The sequence below is a fragment of the Tachysurus fulvidraco genome, chromosome 9 (genome assembly GCF_022655615.1).
Source record: "Tachysurus fulvidraco isolate hzauxx_2018 chromosome 9, HZAU_PFXX_2.0, whole genome shotgun sequence".
NCBI classification, from domain to species: domain Eukaryota; kingdom Metazoa; phylum Chordata; class Actinopteri; order Siluriformes; family Bagridae; genus Tachysurus; species Tachysurus fulvidraco.
Genome location: NC_062526.1, coordinates 9,066,948 through 9,088,400, shown reverse-complemented (window position 1 = coordinate 9,088,400; position 21,453 = coordinate 9,066,948). Strand labels below are relative to the sequence as shown.

Here is a 21,453-nt window from a genome sequence, read left to right as displayed (position 1 = left end):
GAAACAGTCTAGTCCAGTCTACAGTCTATATCGTACAATGCGTCATGTTCAAATGTTTATTTTTTTTTAACTCTAAATAGATGAATGAATGAATAAATGAATCCTGTGACTAACCAAAAGCTGAAATTAGAAACAAAGAACAAATAAACCATAAGTACAAAGAAACCTGTTAGTGATATAAATAAAGATTTCATTATGTTAAAAATGAAAACCAAAACCAGTACTCAGTAATCTCCTCCCACAACATCACAACAATTTCCTGACACATGCATCAGGGATTGTTCTGCTGCCTGCGTCCCACATGTCCGGACAGGAAACCACCGAACAGACTCAACTTCATAACTTCAACTTCAACTGGACGTTCTGTTTTTCAGAAGCCTTTGGATTTGTTCTTATTTAAAGATGTGCTTTACTAATTGTATTGATTGTAACCACCAAAAGAAAAAGAATGATAGATAGAATATTTGTTGAATGCCAGGACTTCTAGTGGAAACAAACATGTGGAGACTGCTTTTGATACTCTTGTGCACTTTTGTGCTGGTGAACTCGAGCCATCTTCATCACAGACGTAAGTAATATTAAAAATAATATGTAGTAAACTTCTAATCTAGTTTAAAAACGTATGTTTTTTTTTAAGTTATAATATCCTCAAAATATCCATAAATGAGACTGGAATGGGAATATTTATTTATTTGTTTATTTTATATTTCAGAAAACTGTAGCAGAGTACCAAAAGATATCATTGGTCCAAGAACATTTTATGGGAAAAAAGCTATAAGCACAAATTTTACCCTCGATCTACCAGAGCTAAACATCTCCGACAATCATGTGAAACACACAGCTGGATTTGTCAGCACCAGGATCATTCCAGTAGCTTATGTCATTGCTATTGTTATTGGAATTCCTTCAAACACCCTGGTCCTGGCTTTTCTCTGTCGGAAAACAGGAAGTTTGTCTAGTGCTATCCTCTACTTGAGCCTAGCAGCTTCAGACCTTCTCCTCCTGGTCTCTCTCACACTTAAAGTCCACTACCATCTGAATGGCAACAACTGGGTGTATGGAGAGCTCGCATGCAAACTTGTGACAGCCTGCTTTTATGGTAACATGTACTGCTGTATATACACCCACATGTGTGTTAGCATGTTGCGGTATTTAGCTGTTGTACATCCATTCCTTTACAGAGGACTCTCCAAACGGTCTTGCACAACCTGGGCAAGTCTGACTGTGTGGATTGTTTTTGCTCTGGCCATGGTTCCTGAATTCCTCACTCATCAAAGCTATTACCTCACCCAGGTTGGGATTGTCACGTGTCATGACATTCTGCCTTATGACGAGAAACTCTATAGTTTTCTGATTCCTTATAGATTATGCCTCATTTTTCTAGGCTTCATATTTCCTTTCGCTGTCATCATATTAGCCTATGGATCAATTGTGCATCAGCTACGTCAGTCCAGCTGTGATTTTACAAATTACATTAAGGCAAGCACACTTGTATTTGGGATCTTCTTGGTCTGTTTCACTCCAAGTAACACAATCCACTTGATACATTATGTGAGACTGTATACAAGCAACCAAGACGACTTCTATAAATACTTCAGTGTAGCTGTGTGTATCTGCTGTTTTCACAGCTGCCTGGACCCCTTCCTTTCTTACTTTATAACAAAGAGTACAAACTCCAGAGAGAAGTTTATCTCCCTTGAAAGAGCATCACTGGGGAGTTCAGTGACCACACACTAACTTTGATACTTGAACTATTGTATTATTGCCTAAGTTACAAACATTATGTTTAATTCACCTATCGTCTATAAGCCTATTTTGGGCATAGGTGTGCATAACAATTTGTGCCTGGGCCACATGTATCTGTTCTGTAGCAAAACAAAAGTGACTTTAGTAATCTTACAGTAGCTTCTATTTACTTTGTGTTATACTGATTAAAACAGTTTTTTTTATTTATTTACCCAAAATTAAACCAATGCCATTTTATTAAGGATATGTAGTTCTTTGGGGGGAAAAACAAAGCAAAACAAAAAAGACTTTTTCTCTGCTATTGCTTTTCACAAATTGTATGTTTGTAAAGGCTTTTATTTTTTAGGTTTCATCCTACGTTGGATGATGTATTTCTTTGTGTGTTAAACTGTCTTACAAAAAAAAAACACACTCTGAATCTTTCCATCAACATTTCCTCAGTTCTAAATTTTTTTATTGAATTGTATTTCCTTTTATTTTAATGGACTGCGAGGAACATCACCACATTTAACTCAAGATCACTGTACTTGTTTTTAGTTATTTGTTTGTTTTTAACATGTCATTGTTTATAGCTGTGTTTATGTGTATTGTATTAGTTTTTATGCTGCCTCTTGGTCAGGTCATCATTGTAAATGAGAACTAGTTCTAAACTGACTTAAATAAAGAAAGTATAGTATAAAGTATATACATTCAGTCTATGGCCATTGAGCTGATTTCCTGTGCCAAGTGTCATCAGAGATTGCAATTTAAAAAATGTATTTAAATACCACTGGTTACACTGGATACAAATACTTTCTTTAGCAACATCACACAATACAATAAGATGTCAATAAGTCAATACCTTGCAGATGAGGTCTTTTGTATGCAGCAGCAGATCGTGGTAGTGTTTGGCTGTGGCTGGATTAACTCCCTGTAGTTTTGCTGTTGGGAGAGTTAGAGCAGCAAACGTCTTCTCTGCATCTCCAAAATTCAAGGCCTCATTGATTTCAGCAATGGCAATGACTCCTGAAGACACAGGCTTCAAATGGTTAGTGTCCACAAATACAGCAAAACAAACACAAAACTTTCTGGACTTTCTGGGCTGTTAAAGTATGTAGCGAATTTAAAATACATACATGTATACTGTTAAAAATGATTAATTATGATATAGTCGTGTCAAATATATTGTGTATTAATAGTGCAACCAGATAAATGTCATCATTTACATCCAAAAGAGTCTCTATTTTCTGTATTTGGCAGCTGAATGTATGTCCGCAATAAGCCCTTACGTTCATTTTCCTCGTGAACCTGAAAGTTGATGGTGTCAATGCACTTCTGTACATCGTTCCAGGTGAGAAACTCCTGGCTCTGGGTGAGAGATTCTGCTCTAAGTTTTATCAGCATGTCTGCATACCTGTTGGAAGAAAAAACAAAATAATATATCAGGACCCAAAATTACTAAACTATTTACAATAAAATTGCTCATCCAAGATGAATACAATTACAGGGAAAAGTAACTGGAACAGCAGCATCCAAGTCCATCATTACAGATTCTTAATCCTTAGCAATAAACAGTTCTTTATTACCGCTGCATATTGTCATGGTCGATGTTGCTGAAACCAAGTGGAGAGTCAGAAAGTTGCTCGCTGACAGCCACAGCATCCTTAGTGTCCAGCAACTCATTTAAGACAGCTACCGCTGAGAGCATCTCAACGGCAACACACAACTCCTCATGGTTCAGACCTGCCTTATTCTGTGGCACAGAACAATCCAACATAAGAAGTAAAAAGAAAAGCCATCAGTACTAAACAAACCTGAAGTAATGTTAATTCCGAGTTATCTCTACTACAATTCAATTGTACTCAATTACTTGCTAATTGTGCTCTGGTGTCTGTATTTCCTCTCTTTATAATAACAATATTAAAAATAATAATACAATGTATGATACTCTGATTTATTTACTCATGACAATAATTTCCTCTATATATTGTTTTATTTAAGCTCTAACAATAAATAATCACGGTACCAAATTGGACTTCTATTCACTATATACTATGCAAATACAGATCCTCAATGGTGCACTAAATGCATATCAATTATTACATCAGGTCAGTCTCTTGTAGTACAAACTCCAGCTTTCAGCTTATTTTAATATATCAGCATTCAAAAACTGCAATGGTTTGACCACAGAACATCGTGGCCATAGCAATCAATTACATCATTATTTAACTAACAAGTACAAAAAGCTGACCTTTGAGCTGTTCTGTAGGCTGAAGAGTTCAGACTGGTACAAGCTGGCAGCAGTGGGATACACCAGGGGCAGCTGGGCTTCTGAGTTCATCAGCTCCTCTACTGTGTTCTCTGCAATACCCTGACGAATAGCAGCGTTGATGGCAGCAACAGATTTCTGCTCTAATGCCATCAAAACAATGACATACATCAAGACTAACATATATATTTACATTTACTTTCTACTTATTATGACATTTTATGGCAAATTCTACATTATTATTTATCAGGACTACATCCTGTGGCCGAACACTCCTTCCTTTTGATATTTTTTGGCAATTTAATGTAAAAAAATTAACCATTTCTGCTTGAGTAATATTTAGTCAAAAAGACATAAGGTTTGTTTCCACGACGTATAAAGTAAAGTTAAAGTTGATGCATACTTAGTCTCTCTGCTTCAGCAAAGTCATTGCAGGTGCTCACAGCCCTCTGTATCTCATCTCTCTCCAGCTGAGCTACAGCACCTATATCCTACAGAAAAAGATGTTCCTAAGTTACTTTCTTTGTCATATCTTAACCAACAACTTAACCTTAACCAACAGCGCAAAGTAATTTTCTATCTTGCTACAGTATAGATACAAAAAAAGCTATGAGCCTGCGACAAATGATGCTTTAAAGAATGTAATAATAGTAAAAGAGCAAAGATCTTTGTTAACATTTTAGATACAAATCATTATCTTATACAGTAACATCACTTTAGCCAGGTGTCTTTTTTTTTTATTATTGTGAACCTGTCAGCCTCACTGGATAGTCTATCACCCCTGCTTTCAATCCTCCTTTGTTTAACTCGAAAGACAATCACATGGATTTAGCTTATGTTGAAAAATCATGACAAAAATCATAACAAAAATGACTCTAATTTTCCTAAAATGAAAATAATAATTTGTTGTGGGCCCTTAGCTCACCTTAGCTAACGAGACTTTAGTTACTATAATATTTTATATTGCCATTCCCACCTTAGTTTTGTGATCTCTATATGAAGTGAAGTGTTCCAGGTAACAGTGAGAGTTCGCTTCTGATATACTGAGAATCCCTAGAGCAGGTAGCCTGAGGGCAGCAAGGAGAGCCTCTTTATCTTGGAAATCAATGGCTTGATTCACCTTATGCAAAGCTGTAAGCACTACAAAAAGAGAATACATATTTCAGGGTTGAAAGCTGAGCAAAGCTTTTCTCAATAATTCACGTTTCCTGTAGAGAAAAATTTACACTGGCAATTTGAATTAAATGAAATTCATGGAAAGTGAAAATAAGAGTAGAGAAAATTTGCACACTCACTGTTGACCAAATCCACACTGTTTTGGATCTCTTGCTGTGTGAGTAACTCCTCATATACATCCCTCTCTTCAGCTGCAATAGAAGAACGCTGGACAGACACAAAGACAAAGGAATTTAGTGGACCGTTAGTCAACAGACAGTTGGCATAATTCAATATAATAATATTGCTCTAATAGTGCTCTATAACGTAACCTCTGACCGGTAAAACTGCATTCAAAGAGTCAATAAAAGGACTCTTGAGTGATTTGTGTTCTTTTTGTACCTAAATGTTGGAGACACCCTTATCCAGAGCGACATACAAAAGTGCTTAATGGTTATTAATGGCTTAGAGACTATCATTAGATACATTAACTCTGGTTCACTAGGTTACATACTTAAGATACATTGAGTCTCAAACATTGTTCAAATGTTTTTTCTTTTTTATCCTTTTTAGATGAGATACATCACTCAAAAGCAGATAGGAGTCATTTAAATCTATGTACAAACACCAGTATATTAAGTAACTCACAATAAGCAGAAATTTCACTGCCTACAAAATGCCTTGTATATCTTAATAGCTTTGAACTGAAGTACAATCCGTCTATGGGAACTAAGACACAAACACCTGCCATGTCAATGTGTAACGTGTAACACCCGGTGTGCTTCAAACATTCTAACATTTTCTTTCTACGTTAGTAATGAACAGCTGTGATTGACATAATGTTTGTGTAATTTGTAGCATTGATTAGATGTATGGTATTTTACCACTGCACTGTTTTAAACCTAAAAGAAAAATTTGTCTTACACGTCCTGAGGCAAGTGTCTCTTTCCTCCTCTTGGCCTGGCTCAGTGTATCTTGGTAATCTTGAGCTAGTTCCATGTTGATGTTCCTCAGCATTGCATTTGGGTTGTGCAAAGCTGACATGGTGTCTTCAGCCTGACCTTTTTCTATGGCCTCATTAATGGCAATAACCGCAGCATGTACTGTAGGTAGAATATAGTACAGGACAACGCAGATTAATTAGGAGGAACAAAAACAACATCTTTTTAGTTTCAGGTTTGAATTAGAAAAAAAAGGAATGACTTTAAATATAATTTATAATTAAGAGTACTTAGCGATTCAGTTATCTGATTAAAGTATAATTTTAAATTGTAGTCAGCCATGCAGTATCTTTCTTTATTAACCAATATGTATGTCATATGATATTTCATTATATAGAGTTTTTAAAATTTTCAATATTCCAGTTCAGTAAATCAATAGCTGATTATTCAACTTTTATTTGGTTAGCCAAGAATATCCTCAACAGTATACATAGTGATTTAAAAAAAAATAACAGCACACTTTGGATAAAATCGGATCCAGAAATTGATTTAATCTCTATTATAGTTACTTCTCTATCTCTATGTAAATGGGGTCTTATGATAATTGTCTAATTTGTTACAACAATCTAATATAATTACAGTGTAGTATTTCCCTCAAATCAGTGTAATTACTCACAAGCTGCTTCATCCACTGAGAGCTCATTTGCTAAGATGCCACCAATCTTGCTGAAGGCTGGCATCTGTATACCATACTTCTCCAACTCTTTCCTCATGTTACTGATCTCCTCCTCTGAAGAAATAGAACACATTTCAATTCACTTAAAAACGTGTACATGTTTTTTTTTTCAGTCCTGTAGCAACGGTGCTACAACGGTGATAAAACACAAGACTGGTGTGAAACTGCTCTCATTTCCAGTCATGAGCCAAGAAATTGCATCCTTCCTTTATGTTTCTGTCTCCTTCCTGAGAGCAAGATTTTTCAATTTATTTTAGTCATTTTTATCATTATTATTTGAGATAAACCATGAGGTCATTAAGTAAAACAACAACAGGTGATAACTCCACATTACTAGCTGTGATAAAAATAATATTACATTTAAGCTAAGCATAGCTTGTAATTACCTGCCACTATTGCCCACGGTCTTTGGTAAGTAATTACCTTCTGTGCATTTATGTTTTTTTCATGCATACGGAGTGTCGGCTAGACACCTGAGTGCTTATGACTGATGAAGGACAGCGTGTTGAATATGACAAATTTAGCATAATTACAATTTTCCATATTAATGTACTGAGAACAATAATGTGAGATGATTGTATAGTACAGTATAAATATACTGTTCATGTAATTGGTGAGAAGGTAACACTTGGATCTGTATACCTGTGAAGTCCACTTTGCCCAGCAAGTCTTGGATCTGTGGGGCAATTCCCAATTTATAGAGATATAAGCTAAAGAAAAAAAAAAGGTACAAATGTTATGCAATTACAAAATCCTAAGACCAGATTTTATACCACAAAACAACAAGGATTTATGGTGAATAGCATTTGTACAAATTTTGACATGGTACCCCATTTATGCTTTAAACTTGAAATGTAATAACCAATGCAAGATATACTACATTTACGGTATTTAGCAGACACTCTTATCCAGAGGCACTTACAATTTATTTCAATTTATACAACTGAGCAATTGAGGGTTAAGGACCTTGCACAGGGGCCCAGAAGTGGCAGCTTGGTGGACCTGGGATATGACCTCATGACCTTCCGATCAGTAGCCCAACACCTTAAGCACTAGGCTACCTACATCCCTACTTGAAATAAGGAATAATTTAGCATTATCTGTACAATAGGAAATGTGCAGGTGTAACGGCATGGTTTCTAACACAAGAGGTCAGTATGCAGTAGGGTCAAGTCTTGACAATGTTAGAAGTAATCCTTCGGTCTGCCTGTTACAGGTGCCTGGAAACTCCATTAAACTTTCATCTACCTGCTGATAAAAGGCAAGTAGACGATGAATCATTAAAACATTTAGTGTACTGTGTGCTTGGGTATGTATGTAAGATAAGATTGCATGTTTCCTGTACCTTTGACCTCTAAAGACAATAGGGACAGAAATGGCGGTTTCTTTCTTTGCTTTATTCATCACACGGAGCAAAGGGTGAAATGTTTAACCCCTGGCACATGAGAAACAGCTTACAATGACTAACCAAGACTGGGAGGCTCACACTAATTAAATTGTTTACAGCCTTTGCACTAAGTTGCAGAGGGGAGAGGGGAGGGGAACTGTTTTTTTTTTCCACAAGCATAGCTACAGATTTTTTTTCAGGCATCAATGGATGCAGCATCCAATCAAAAAAATGTGTATATGCAGTGTATAATTAAACACAGGCTAAACACAATGAAGAGGATTTGGGTTATTTGATGCCTGTGGCTATTTCCTCTGCTTAGGAGGGGGTTTCCCTGGATCCATTTGGCCTCCAGACTGCTTAGTCCGACTGAGAAGCTGAGTTTACAACAGGGTCAGGAAGGAAGTGCTTCTGTGAGGAAGAGGAAGGAAGCCAGACAGGCTCAGGTGGGGAGAAAGACAGCAACAAGGAGAGAGAAAGAAAGTGCAAGAGCAAGAAAATACTAAACTAAACTAAAAATGACAACAGCCTTCTTGTTGTCAGTCAGTAAACATATGGACATGTATTTGCTAATTACACTCAAGCGTCTGCTTAGCAATGGAGGCTGATGAAGATTACCATACACTGTTTTGTCTTGCTATTGGTTTATTCAGACAATGGAATATTAATAATGTGCATAGTTGAATGTTTATTAATAATGTATTTAACAGATTATAGACTTCAGTGCAAAACAAGCACAAATATATACCTAATAACCAACTGAACTAAAGGGCCACGTGTTTTTGATGATCAGAACTGAAGTTGAAATGCTACAGGGGGGCGCTGTTGACTTTGGAGTTAGACGTGAGGTATATAAGTAACATGTAAGCAGAAAGGAAACAGAAAGCATCTCTTTAGACAGGTTTCCTGTTAGGCTCGGCACCTGATTAAACAGCGTGCGCAGCCGTATCAACTAACATGAACTGTTTCATAGAGAAAAACTTTTTAAAACCTTTTTCCAGGATATGCTACTTTATCACAGCTACTGATTATGAATGACTGTTTATTGTTAATCTTATCGACAGAAAACTAAGAAAATAAATGTAGATTTTGAAAAAGAAATATCTGATTCTGATTCAGATAAAGAAATAGGCCACCTTTTAACAATAAGTTCTGCTTCTGTGTCAAAAAGGCAGGAATTGACAGGAAGCAGTGACAGGAAATGACTATAAGCAGGCAGGAAGTAAACCGTAGGGGCTCTGGAGATGATGTACCGCAGGACACTTGTCAGTGAAACCATCAAGGACGTGAGCTTGGTATGTTGGGCGAGGTTGTCATGGCAAGCACTTAAGCACCACAAACCACATGAGCTAGCATTTGCACACTACATTATTTCAGGTTTGTATTCTACTGCTATGTATGTATACTAAGCAGCATACATTATTGAAAGATCCTTCGCCGGTACCTGAGTGCATGAATGCAGTAGATCACTTTGGGCATGTTTTTACGATCATACACGTCAGTTGTCTCAGGGTAGAATATCTGAAAGGAGTAAGCAATATTAGTCTTTGTGGCCATAATATATATATATTTCACATAGAAAATCTGAAAATGTCAATAATTCTCTTCACCTGCAACAACAGATTTCAGCAGAACTGTGGAGTAACCACATTTTTAGCTCATACACATTTTTGCACTGTCACACTAACAGTTATTACTGTATGTTATGTAGTCTGATTACATAACAATTATGGTCTAATTGTATGGAAGAGGTCTGATTTTGAACTTTCTCAGTTACACCAAATATTCTCAATTAATACTTAAAGAATAAAAAGGAACACAATGTATATTCTTAGTACAAATGCTTAGTACAAATGCTGATATTGTAGTAGGTATATACTGTAATATTAAAACCTGATGAGGACCCAAGTTTGCAACTGGCTACAACTTTTCCGCCCTTGAGGGAAAGGCTCTGCCAGGTACTGCCTACTAAATTTTTTGCAAGTCACAGGATACATCAGCACCCAAAGACAGAGGTCATATATATATAGAGCCTTGTACAGACATAAAAATAAGGGTTACTGTATATTGTATAGGATAATAGCTTTGTTTTAGTCCTTAGTTATGCAGAGGGTTGATACTACACACCATGTGAGTTTGAGTGTGTAAATTCTTCACTAAAAGCCTCACCTTTGGCAAACCAATGGACTCCATAGCTCTGAGCCACTGAACTGTGTTATCTGTGTGTCTAAAAAGTAGCCCGGTTTGCTGGACAACACAAAAAAGAAAAGGACATGAAACAGATAAAATACACAATTAGTCAATACGATACTGTGTTATTATTGATTTCTTCAGAACAATAAAGTCAAAGATATCAAACTGATGCGTTAAATACACATCAGTGGTTTATCTCCACTCGTGGGAATACGGAAGAAGTTAGAATGTCTGTGGTGTGTTTAGGATACAGAGCTTCTTGAAAAAGCAGTGGGACGGACACATTTGAGTCTAGAGCTTCTTAAAGCGTTAAGCTTTGTAGACAGAATATTCACTTACTGACATCTATCCAAATAAACTTTCACGTTAAATTTGAATTCACTTTGCATACCTTGTAACGGCTCTGGTCTCTGTCATAGATCTTCTTGTCAGAAACCAATTTGGGCGCAAAAAATTTTGCGAGTTTCCCGAGGTAGACGCCATTCCTCAAGCCCTCCTCGAGCTCTGTGGTGGAAGGAAGTTCCTCCTCCAGGCAGGCTTCCATCCACCTGAAAAGAAAATTTAGATGATCTCAGATCTAAATCACAAACCTTAAACCAAAAACCTGACCGTCGTCATCCTCTTATATGTGCTGGCAACATGTGTTCCAAGAATTATTTTGCCAGCAGTCTGAAATCATAAAAATCTTCTCTACATTCCCTTAGGAAAAGCATTATAAATTGTCTCTTAAGCTTTTAGTACAAATTAAACTTTAAGCTTTTAGAGAGCTAGCTGCTTATCCAGACTTACAAGAGAGGTCTTCTTATAAAATATTCATTTTGAACTAATATTAGTCTGATCATCCTACATGGTGTTGGTACACAGCAAGGCCAACAGTTATCTCTGGCTATCAGATATATTTTCTGTACTGGAATATATAAGTGACATAATCTTACTTAAAAAGAGCTATATATCTGCACAATATTCCCCTTAATGCACACAACAGGTTTTCAGTTCTGTAGTGCAACCAAATGCAGGCAGTTTTTGAGATGATGTCTCACTTCCTTGCACAAATATCTCAGGCTGTGAAGTCATACTGTATGTGATCTACAAAATGAGAATATCAGCTTATAGAGTAGGAGCTTGATGCTGCTTTAAATGAGCTTTCTGTTAACATCAGAGTGATTTCATTTCCTTTCACATGAGTTTGGCAATGACGTAAGGACTATAAGAAAAAAATATAGTCTTGTGTTTACTATAAGCTTAAACAAATACACATTTACACTAGTGGTGTAACACAATGCAACTATCATCTTGATCTGTTTTGTGCTCCAAATATTTGCATCTGTATCTAAATTCGGATAAAACCTGATGTGGGCATGGACTAACAGGAAAGATTGTTTGTTTTGATATCTGTGGGGCTACCTGTCTTGTTCAGGGATTGCGCCAAGTATTTTTGTTTGTACCTGCCATAATATGGATTTAATTGTGTCTAATTCCCAAAACATAAACTAGGCAGCATACACGTGAATAAACTAGTTTCTAATCAACAATGTAAATGCATCTTTTATGTTCACATTAATGAACATGGTCTTTCATTGTTCCTTCATATTAGACCATTTGCAGGCATGAAAATAAAAAACTCCAGATCACGTGCAATCATATGCCGTGTGAATCTTTCTGGAAAGCTTTCGTAAAATCTATATACAGTAGCTCTATTTAGAAATGATTGAGAAAACATCTGTTTATTGTGAATATCATTATACTGTTAAAGCACAGCAATACAGGTACTGTTATGCAATAGTCGTCACATTCGGTATTTCTCACATGTAATCTTAAGCAGAATAACATAATGATTAATATTAGTGAGCACCCTCAAAATGTTAACACAAGGATGATCATACAATCAGAAAAACATCCCAAGATTGTATATCACACAGATCACTGACTCCTGAAAATGCTGGTTAAATGATGCAGACCAGTGCAATTTCCTTTCAATGTGGCAACCACTGGTCCATGACCCACTGAACAAATGAACCCTGACCCACTAAAACAAGGCTCCATTGTCATGGCACCTACACTGCCACAGTTTTTGCCATGCCTGTGTAGGGGTAATGGCAATATCCCAGGTGCTGGTGAGCTGTCTTTCTAATCTAACTCGGTGCTCTCGTTTTTCTCAAAAACATGAAGAAGACCTTTCTTGACATCTCTGGTTAGCCACTATCTAAAGAGGAGGAAGATACCTGCTTGAAATGAAGAGACAATCCGGCACACAATTAATTCATGTGAAAAAGAGCTAATGGAATGTGCAATGTGCTTGGTGTCTCTCCAAATGGTTATATTGCATTACAAAGCACAAAGCTGCATATGAAAGGAGCTGATGTAGGGGCATGAACTGCTGAAATGCAAGTACTGACGTGCTGTTTGCAGAACTTGTGTTCGTGATTTGTGGGAATCCTATAAATATATATATATATATATATATATATATATATATATATATATATATATATATATATATATATATATATATATATATATAAAAATTTCCTTACCATGACTACATATTTACATGTTAACTATAGTTTCAATTCTTATTATTTTGCCATTTGTTTGTTTGCAGTTTACACTGAACATGCACACTGTTATTCAATACTGTAGTGTATGTATGCACACTCATGTTTGTATTACTTGACGTCTTACTAGGGGTGTTATCTAACTTTCAGGGCAGTTTAATTAAAAACAACACAGATGGCTCAACAATGGCTGAGACAACATGCTGCCCCATCACACATCAGCAGTTCTGCTGCCTCCTCCCACAAGCTGTGTTTTCTGTCAACACAAACTGATCAGTTGGATACTGAAGAGTGATCGGGAGTCTCTAGTTATGCCAGGCTACTGTCTCTTATATAGAACGAGAGTCTGATGAGGTCAACTAAGGATTTCAACTACAAATCTGAAAGATAATTCCAGTAATTATTATTATTATTTATTTATTTATTGTGTTAAAGTGTTTTAGAGAACATGGTGTTACTTCTTAACTAGGTCACCAGTTTCAAGATGAACAGTATATTCCAATACCAAGGTTTTACAAAGATATATAGCTTATACACCTTGCACAACCTGTCTGTAAATGGGAGAACTTTAACATTCAGTTGGGGGACAGCATTAATTTGGACATAATCTACCCTAGACAAACCTAAATGTATTCCTTACTGTTCTTGCTCGTGTGAATTGTAGAAAACTGCAGTTTAGTGGACTGGGGCATTGCATATCAAATGTAATGTTTAGTTAAATGTGGATAAACCTGCCCTGGCTGTAATACAGTACAATTTTAAATAGATACTGTATCCTTGCTATATAATTTATGCCAAACTTACTTCATTGTACTTGATTTTACAGGTTTGTATAAGGTTGTAAAAGGTTTGTATTTCATTTGATCTTGATATTATATATATTCTTACTTCCTAAAATTAGTTGCTACTTCTGGAGAGAACTTATGAGACTTGAAACTTCAAACCGGAAGTGCACACATAACTGTCGTTTTGTTACAGAGTGTTACAAATTTAATTCTGAGAAAAGTCCTAGAAGGGAGTCATGTTCAATATAGTACTGTTCAGGTTACATCAGTATGCATACGAGATCATCAGCATGAATATGACTTTAAAGAGAAACTGTACCAGAGGACAGAAGGGCAGAGAAAGAGCATCTCTCCACATGCTAATAGTGTTGTGTTTCCTCACTTCACAGTAAACATGTGAACATTCAAAGTTGTCATTCTAACATGCATCTAATTGTAAACATTTTAACATGCATCCTTCTAAAGTTATAGTAAATAAATGTATATAAATACACAATATTATATTTTCATTAACATTGCCCACTAAATTGCAGTTAGAGACATTTGAATAAAGTGTCATTATTAAAGTTACTTTTACTAAGTACTTTTACGGTTTAGGACTGTAATTGAGATTGCCAGTATTTCTACATCCCAAATGTCAAGGATTGAAAAGCAGAAAGAAAGAGAAAGATCTGATTGGTGGAGAAAAATAAAAGCTGTGAGTCAACGACAAGCACCTTGGGGATTAGATGTGATCTGCTTTGTCACTTATCACAACCTACAGCATAATAGACTAAACTCATAGATTTATACTTCCAGCATTTGGCAGACACCCTTATCCAGAGCCATTTTTTTAATACAACTGAGCATTAAGGGCCTTGCTCAGGGGCCCAACAATGGCAGTTTGGTGGACCTGGGATCAAACCCACAGCCTTCTGATTGGTAGCCCAACACCTTAACCTCTAGGCTACCACACCTCCCAGATCTTTAACGTCATAGAGCACTGACAGTTAATAGGAAAATTTTTCTCCCAAAGGACTCTTATCTACAAAGCACACATGAGTAAACATGTATTATTTACTTTAAGTCAGCAGGTACAAAGTCTCCTCAGTAAAGCATCAGTTTGCAGGAGAGAGAAAGGTGTGGGAAAGAGTGTGTGCCTATCAGCTGACAAGCTACTCACTGCCATACATGTCCCTAAAATGAAGTGAAGGAAACAATCAGGAGTGTGGATTAATGAGCTAAAACAGAACAAAATTTTAGAATGCTTAAGACATTGCAAAGGATAATGTTACTGTCCCACAACGAGAAGAAAAGTTAAAGTTTTACAGCATTTAGATTTGAAAAATACTATATAAAAATAAATGTACTTTTCATAGTATAATGTATGTCATTACTAATACATGTAGAACCGAACACAAAGGAGGTTCAATACCTACAGATATATAGATAGATTCAGTTAGATAAAAAAAAATCTATAATGCTTTTGCATTGACCTCACTCTTATACAGTATTAATCTGATGAATAACCTGGATTACAGGAGTCAAGCTTTTTGTGCCAATGGCCAGGTTTCTGTGACTCACACAGAACAGTAGGACATAATGCCATTTACAGGCCAATTAGTGACAAGCACGGTAATCCTAATGCAATTGGACAGGTTTCCTGGAACAGGGGTTATGGACAATGCCATGGGCAAGAGTCATGTAATCTGTGCAGAAAAGCAGCATGTAAAGTTTATACGTGGCAATATTAATAATATAATTTGAATATGTTAAAAATAGAATTAGGCAAAATTAGGCAAAAAAAAGTGGAAAAGGAGTGGATGGCTGAAGTCTTGCTGTTTTTCAGTTCCCAATGCAAAAATGTCTAGTGGTTTTAAAGTCAGGTGATATGTCAAACCTGATGAAACATTTGATTACAATTTGGGATTAGCAACACTGCTTTGTTGCTGCCAGAGATTGGAGAATCTGAGTGAAACACACCACCGGCAAGCACACAAAAAGTTTACTGTTCAGCGTTCTGACTTTTGCAAGAGAATGTTGGGTAATTTTAGTTTTGTAAGGGATTGGATTCAGCTGTTAGCACTGAAAATAACTAGTTGGTTAGCACATTGAACTGTATACGTACCTATTGCTATGTGTATATATAAATTGTGTTATATATGTGTTATATCTAATCTGAAACTCTCTCTCTCTATATATATACAACAGTATAGGGTATGTGATGAGCAGTATTTACACGTGGGGACACGTTAGCTCAGTGGTTAAGGTGTTGGACTACTGATCAGAAGGTTGTGAGTTCAAACCCAAGGGCCACCAGGCTTTCACTCCTGGGCCACTGAGCAAGGCCCTTAACCCATACAGTTCAGGTGTATAAATGATATAAGTGTAAGTCGCTCTAGATAAGAGCATCTGCTAAATGATGTAAATAACGTGTAGTTTATTCGTTCATTTATTCATTACAAAAAGGTAAGAAAAATGTAGCCTTCTAGTTTTGCATATCTGTATTGGAAATCTCAAAAATCCCAACACAACCCAGACCTATCACACATCAGAGTGAATATAAAACATAAGCCAAGTTTATGTGCCCATAAACCACACAAACGCAAGCAGATCAATTTGTTAAAGGGGCCAACATCAAATAATAGAGACAATTATCTGTCAGTTCTAAAGTCTAAGTATAAACTTACTGCTTGGCCTCCTCTAGGTGACAGAGATATTCGTAGGCGATATTTTGCCGTCTCCTTTCATCCATTTGCTCTGCCGAGAGCCTCTCATCATCCACAATGGCTGCAAAAAAAATGTACAATTAGAAAGTGCAGAACAAAAGTCAACCCAAAAGAAACCATGGAGACCCATGTTACATTTACACCAACCCATACAGTGCCACCATAGCAATCTTTACCAGCAACGAGTATAACAATTAGGTCCATTAAGATAATTAGAAAAAACATGGAAATCAAGTTCTTACTGGTGGATCAAAACGATTCTCGTTCAATCCGTTCCCTCTGTCTTCTGTTGCTAAATGCATGAGTGCTGTAAACAACTAGCTAAAGCCATTTTGGGTTAACATGAAAGCTACTGCATAGAGCATTTTCCTGAAATCTTATAGCCTTTGTTTAAAACTGTGTGCAATCTTATGGAACCTCGGTGGAGTTTCTGCCTGACACTTACGGATGAACTTATTAAGATAACTGTATCAGTGCAACAAGTGTAGACACCACCTTTAATTCTCAAAGCCTATGATTACAGAGAACATTCTCCCTTCAAAACTACACCTGCTGCCAAAGAGCTCACTGGCGTCTATAATAATAGATGACAAAGTGGAGCTACAGTTTAACTTTTAGCTTCCTTTGTCTACATGTGACTTAAGTATTTATAACTGAAGACCACAGCCTGGCCAGAAGGTGTTGATTCCTTTTCTGTTAAAGCAGCTCAGACAGATGGGCTATTAAGACCAGTTTTAATACTTTTCAAATTCTTTAGTAACACTAAGGTGTAAAGGGATTTGTATCTCAGACACGTCACACAATCAGCTTTAAACAGTGTTTTTTAATTGTTGATTTGATGCCAGCGCTTTAGAGGAAAATGTACGGTGGTGATAAAAAAAGGAAATTACAACTTTAGTTTAATTATTTCAATGATATAAGTTGTTTATCATGTGGTGTTGTTGAAAAAGTAATCTTCAGGGTGGTAATGGCATCACACATCCCTGGTGTTAATTATTTGATCAAAATATGCTTTTCCTTAAACAGGATTAAGGATATCAGCAAGGGAATGATGTCATAACATGGTTGAGAAGAGCCTGATGTGGTTATTAACATATGAATATAATTAACATGTTCCTCAGACTCTGATGCTGAGAGACAACAGCAATAAAATCATGTTTTCTCTGGTCTAATGTCATGTGTTTCGATTTAATATGGTGAAATCAATGCATGTGCTGTTGACCCATATGACAATGACAATGAAACCACATGACCTTAATAAAACGACCTTAAAGCATGTTGCATGTCTATCTACTGATCTACGTTTACACGGTACAGAAACTTTAGTGTGGTCAAGTCAATGTATAGAATCAGTATTGAGTACCAGTGATACTAATGAAAATATCTTTGGAACATACATCACTATCATCAACATAAGATGTAGTAAATGTTGTGCATGAAAACAGTTTATTGTGCATCATGCATTACCATGTGACTTACATCACGGGCTGACTGATTCATCATTATTCCTTTGTGCCAGAAGATGAGCACACAGAATGCAGCCAGCACAGCACCAACTGTTTTCCCAGTCTCCACTCACCTAATAAAAATGAATTCTAATGACACAATCACGTGCTTGCCTTTGTTTTTGCAAATGAGTGCCTCGTTGTGATTAACAGCCTGGCAAACTTTAAGCTCAGACATACATGCTGTGGCTTGCCAACTGATCTCCAGTGGGCCTCATCGCGCATCAATTTCTTTCAAGCTTAGCGCCTCTATCTATCCATCGCCACCTCACTGCTAAGAAAAAGGATAGCTAAGAACATTACATCACACCACATGTGGGAGTAAATGATCAACAAGAAAGAAGGACTGCACACCGTATTCGATTCTAAATCATACGTTTTCTTATCTCATTGATTCAGTAAACTGGTTATGGGCTGGTTGGTTAATATACACTTATTATATACAGTGTGCAAATAAACCCACTGTAAGAATCACAAAAACTTACTGCTTGAATTAAAATATCTCTCTAAAGTCAATATTTAATACAATACAGTTATAATACCATAAGCTGTGAATAAAGGAAAGGCTGTTATTGTAAATTCTGTAAGCTAAATACTAGAGTAGACTGGTGTACTATCCAGATTGTATCCAGAACCACCAAAACACTCATACATACATGCACAACCCCAAAAACCCCCCTACCCAGGGATGCCTTTCACAGGATGTGACTCAATCAGTGGTTTGCTACAGTATTACTACTACTACTCAGTTAATTCTGTTTCACTCTGTAAGGAGTTGCATTGGGGGCTGATGTGTTTACTTGGGGCAAAGGATGCAGAACAGTAAGTATATCTCGAATATGAATGAAGACATACAGAAGATATTCTTGATAAAGTCTTTTGGATAAACCTAATTAATAAAACTAACTGAACGTCTATACTGTATGCTTACTATCATTTTCTAACAATGTTTTTAATGTGTCACTGTGTTTGCAACATTTCCCCAAAGTTTTCAGATGCTGTAAGGTGACAGCTTCTTACACCAGAAGCGTTACTACACCACAGTTAAGAAACCTGACCTCATCCCCACTGAATATCATTGGGATAAACTGGAATAGCAGACATCTTTGCCTGACTTCAGTAATGCTCTTGTGGCTGAATGATCACAAATCCTGAAGTAACATTTCAAAATCTAGTGAAAATCCTACCCAGAAAAGTCCATATAAATGCTATGCCTTTGGAACGGGATGTCCAACAAACATATATAAGTGTCATGGTCAGTTGTACACAAACCTTTGGCCATATAGTGTTGCTACATGCATTTACTGAACTTACTGTATGCATCCACCAAGCAACGATAACTTAATACTAATAACCTTGTCCTAGCCACTATTGATTTGTCTACCATTGTAACTAAACACGTGATTTCTAATGTCATTTAAACATTGCCGGTATTTTAACCCAATTTTAAAACCCAAGACATACTCAAGTTCAGACTTCCATTAGATTCATAGTACTAAATTATTTGTAGTGGTCACTGGATAGCATGCTTTCAGAACTCCCAGGACATTATGCAGTTAAGAGGAACATGATGGACTGCTCAACCGAGATGGTATGTTTTGTGTAAAGCAAACATGGATGGAGTGAACAGGATAAGATTAGAGAACAAAACTCCAAAAAACTCTGACCTAGTGGAGAAGTTTTGGGTTAATATTAAACCAGCAAAACAAATGTTACACACTGAAAAAATATGTATTGAGAAACAGGTTGTTATCCAAATCAGACGTGAATCCAAAACATCACACAAACTGCATATTCTAAATCATGCATTTTTAAATAATACATAAATGTATGTATAATAATGCAATGTATTGTGTATAATGTTCTTCATTTATAAGCTTCAATCTGCTTATCTCACATCCAGTGTTGTAGAACTGACACAAAAACTCTCATGTATACTTATTGGGAGTCATTTAAACTATTTCATTGTTGTCATGTGCTTTAACAACTGCCAAGGCTAATGTTTAACAAGAGAAAGTGTTTCTTTATACTAATCCCTATTCACATTTTAAGTGCAATGACTAAATGCCTCAGGATTTGATTTGAGTCACTGCCTCGGGTTCTCTTGCCTAGTACCATTTGAAACCATTTTTTTTAAATGAAATAATTAAAATGAGCTTAAGATTAGGTTTAAAAGAGTATGGTTTTATATCAGGGCAACAAAATGTTCACAGAAAGCTGGACATGGTCTGACAGGTTAAGCTACCTGTAGACTGTCACAACTTTAAAGCGTTAAATGCTAATAATAATAATAATAATAATAATAATAAATAATAATTGAATACATATAATACTACTACTACTACTACTACTACTACTACTACTACTACTACTACTACTAATAATAATAATAATAATAATAATAATAATAATAATTAGCTCTTAATCATCTCTGCTGCTGAGTTTTAGCCTGTAGTTGTTTTTTAATCATGACTTAAGTCATTGAAGGGTTAAATAAAGTTATTCTATACATATAAAATGAAATGAAAAGCCTTTTTTTCTAAATGAAGTCGTGTACTTACATCCATATCTGGGTCTGTGTGAAGTGGCTCCGTCCTCATAGTACATCCTGTCACCGACTGCACTTCCTCTGACACTTTGTTTTTATTGTTTTTTACAGAAATACACAAAGTAAGTCCTTGTGTTTTAGTCAGATTCTGTTTAAAAGAAGTATCCTGTCATGTGTGATGTAGTCTGGTGTGAAAGACTTCTCCCATCGCGCTCAGGTTCTGTCACTAAACAGTTTCCTTTACTGACAGTTCGCCACGGAAAGAGCGCAGAGTGTCGCGAAGAGTCACGGGAATTGCGTCACCTGGCGGTGAAAGGCGGTAAATAAAACCAGGGCATAGCGCGTGACGTATGAACTGAGGAATGTATAATATACAGTATATGATGGAGTAAAAAAATAATACAAATAAAATAATAATTAAAAAAATAATATTTTTTTTTAATTTTATATTAAATCTTTTAAAAAATAAAACAATTATAGAAAAAAGTATATAAAAAATTAATAAATTAATAAATAAAATAATTTTAAAAGTATATTATATTTCTTTAAAAATAAAAATATAAAATTATATATATATTTAATGATATAAATATATAATATTAGACAATGTTAACACAATATGCATTGTAGTATTGTGTTAAAAGATCTAAAATTTGAAAAAAGGTGAGGCTGTTGTACTGTGCTTCTCTGTACAAAAGGAGATTGACAAGAAATGTGTGAGAGCTTTGTTGAATAGGTTGGGTTGAATTACCTGCTTATTATATTGTTGAGGCCTGCTTTGTCATGTGCTATCATTGCCATTCCCACCATCTGATAATTGTGTCAGAAACACTCTTTCAGTCATAACAGTGAAATACAGGAAATCAAAATATGTGAAAAATCACAAAAACACAATCATCAATCATTTATCATTTATGACATGCTTCCAGATGGATGCTGGTAAACC

The 21,453-nt window shown here is 36.0% G+C and overlaps 2 protein-coding genes across 3 annotated transcripts in view; one reads left to right on the top strand and one right to left on the bottom strand.

Annotated features, from left to right (window-relative positions):
* The window catches only part of iqgap2 (IQ motif containing GTPase activating protein 2), a 33,671-nt gene extending 12,900 nt beyond the window's left edge, over nt 1-20,771 (bottom strand). The window contains exons 1-15 of the mRNA XM_027138565.2: nt 20,521-20,771; nt 16,416-16,515; nt 10,798-10,954; nt 10,383-10,460; nt 9,658-9,734; nt 7,469-7,536; nt 6,767-6,880; nt 6,074-6,252; nt 5,290-5,377; nt 4,971-5,134; nt 4,398-4,485; nt 3,977-4,137; nt 3,312-3,478; nt 3,015-3,139; nt 2,588-2,751 (exon numbers count right to left, since the gene is read on the bottom strand). Coding sequence (XP_026994366.2) covers nt 2,588-2,751; nt 3,015-3,139; nt 3,312-3,478; nt 3,977-4,137; nt 4,398-4,485; nt 4,971-5,134; nt 5,290-5,377; nt 6,074-6,252; nt 6,767-6,880; nt 7,469-7,536; nt 9,658-9,734; nt 10,383-10,460; nt 10,798-10,954; nt 16,416-16,515; nt 20,521-20,566 — 1,776 coding nt within the window. The 5' untranslated portion in view covers nt 20,567-20,771. The remainder of the gene's footprint in view (nt 1-2,587; nt 2,752-3,014; nt 3,140-3,311; nt 3,479-3,976; nt 4,138-4,397; nt 4,486-4,970; nt 5,135-5,289; nt 5,378-6,073; nt 6,253-6,766; nt 6,881-7,468; nt 7,537-9,657; nt 9,735-10,382; nt 10,461-10,797; nt 10,955-16,415; nt 16,516-20,520) is intronic.
* Nucleotides 111-3,663, top strand: f2rl2 (coagulation factor II (thrombin) receptor-like 2). 2 transcript variants are annotated; one of them, XM_047819023.1, is made up of 3 exons: nt 111-568; nt 713-1,099; nt 1,182-1,324. In XM_047819023.1, the coding sequence occupies exons 1-3, from the start codon at nt 472-474 to the stop codon at nt 1,220-1,222; spliced, it is 525 nt and encodes a 174-aa protein (XP_047674979.1). In that variant the 5' UTR covers nt 111-471; the 3' UTR covers nt 1,223-1,324. The 2 variants fall into 2 exon arrangements, with proteins under 2 accessions (XP_047674979.1, XP_026994375.1); XM_027138574.2 differs by having other exon boundaries at nt 128-568; nt 713-3,663.
* Nucleotides 20,772-21,453: the final 682 nt, after the last annotated feature.

What these genes read in the sequence shown, in the direction of transcription:
- f2rl2 (XM_027138574.2), top strand. Translation starts at nt 472, where the DNA reads ATGCCAGGACTTCTAGTGGAAACAAACATGTGGAGACTGCTTTTGATA. An exon ending in GAGCCATCTTCATCACAGAC is followed by an intron (nt 569 to 712) that starts GTAAGTAATATT and finishes TTTATATTTCAG; the next exon opens with AAAACTGTAGCAGAGTACCA.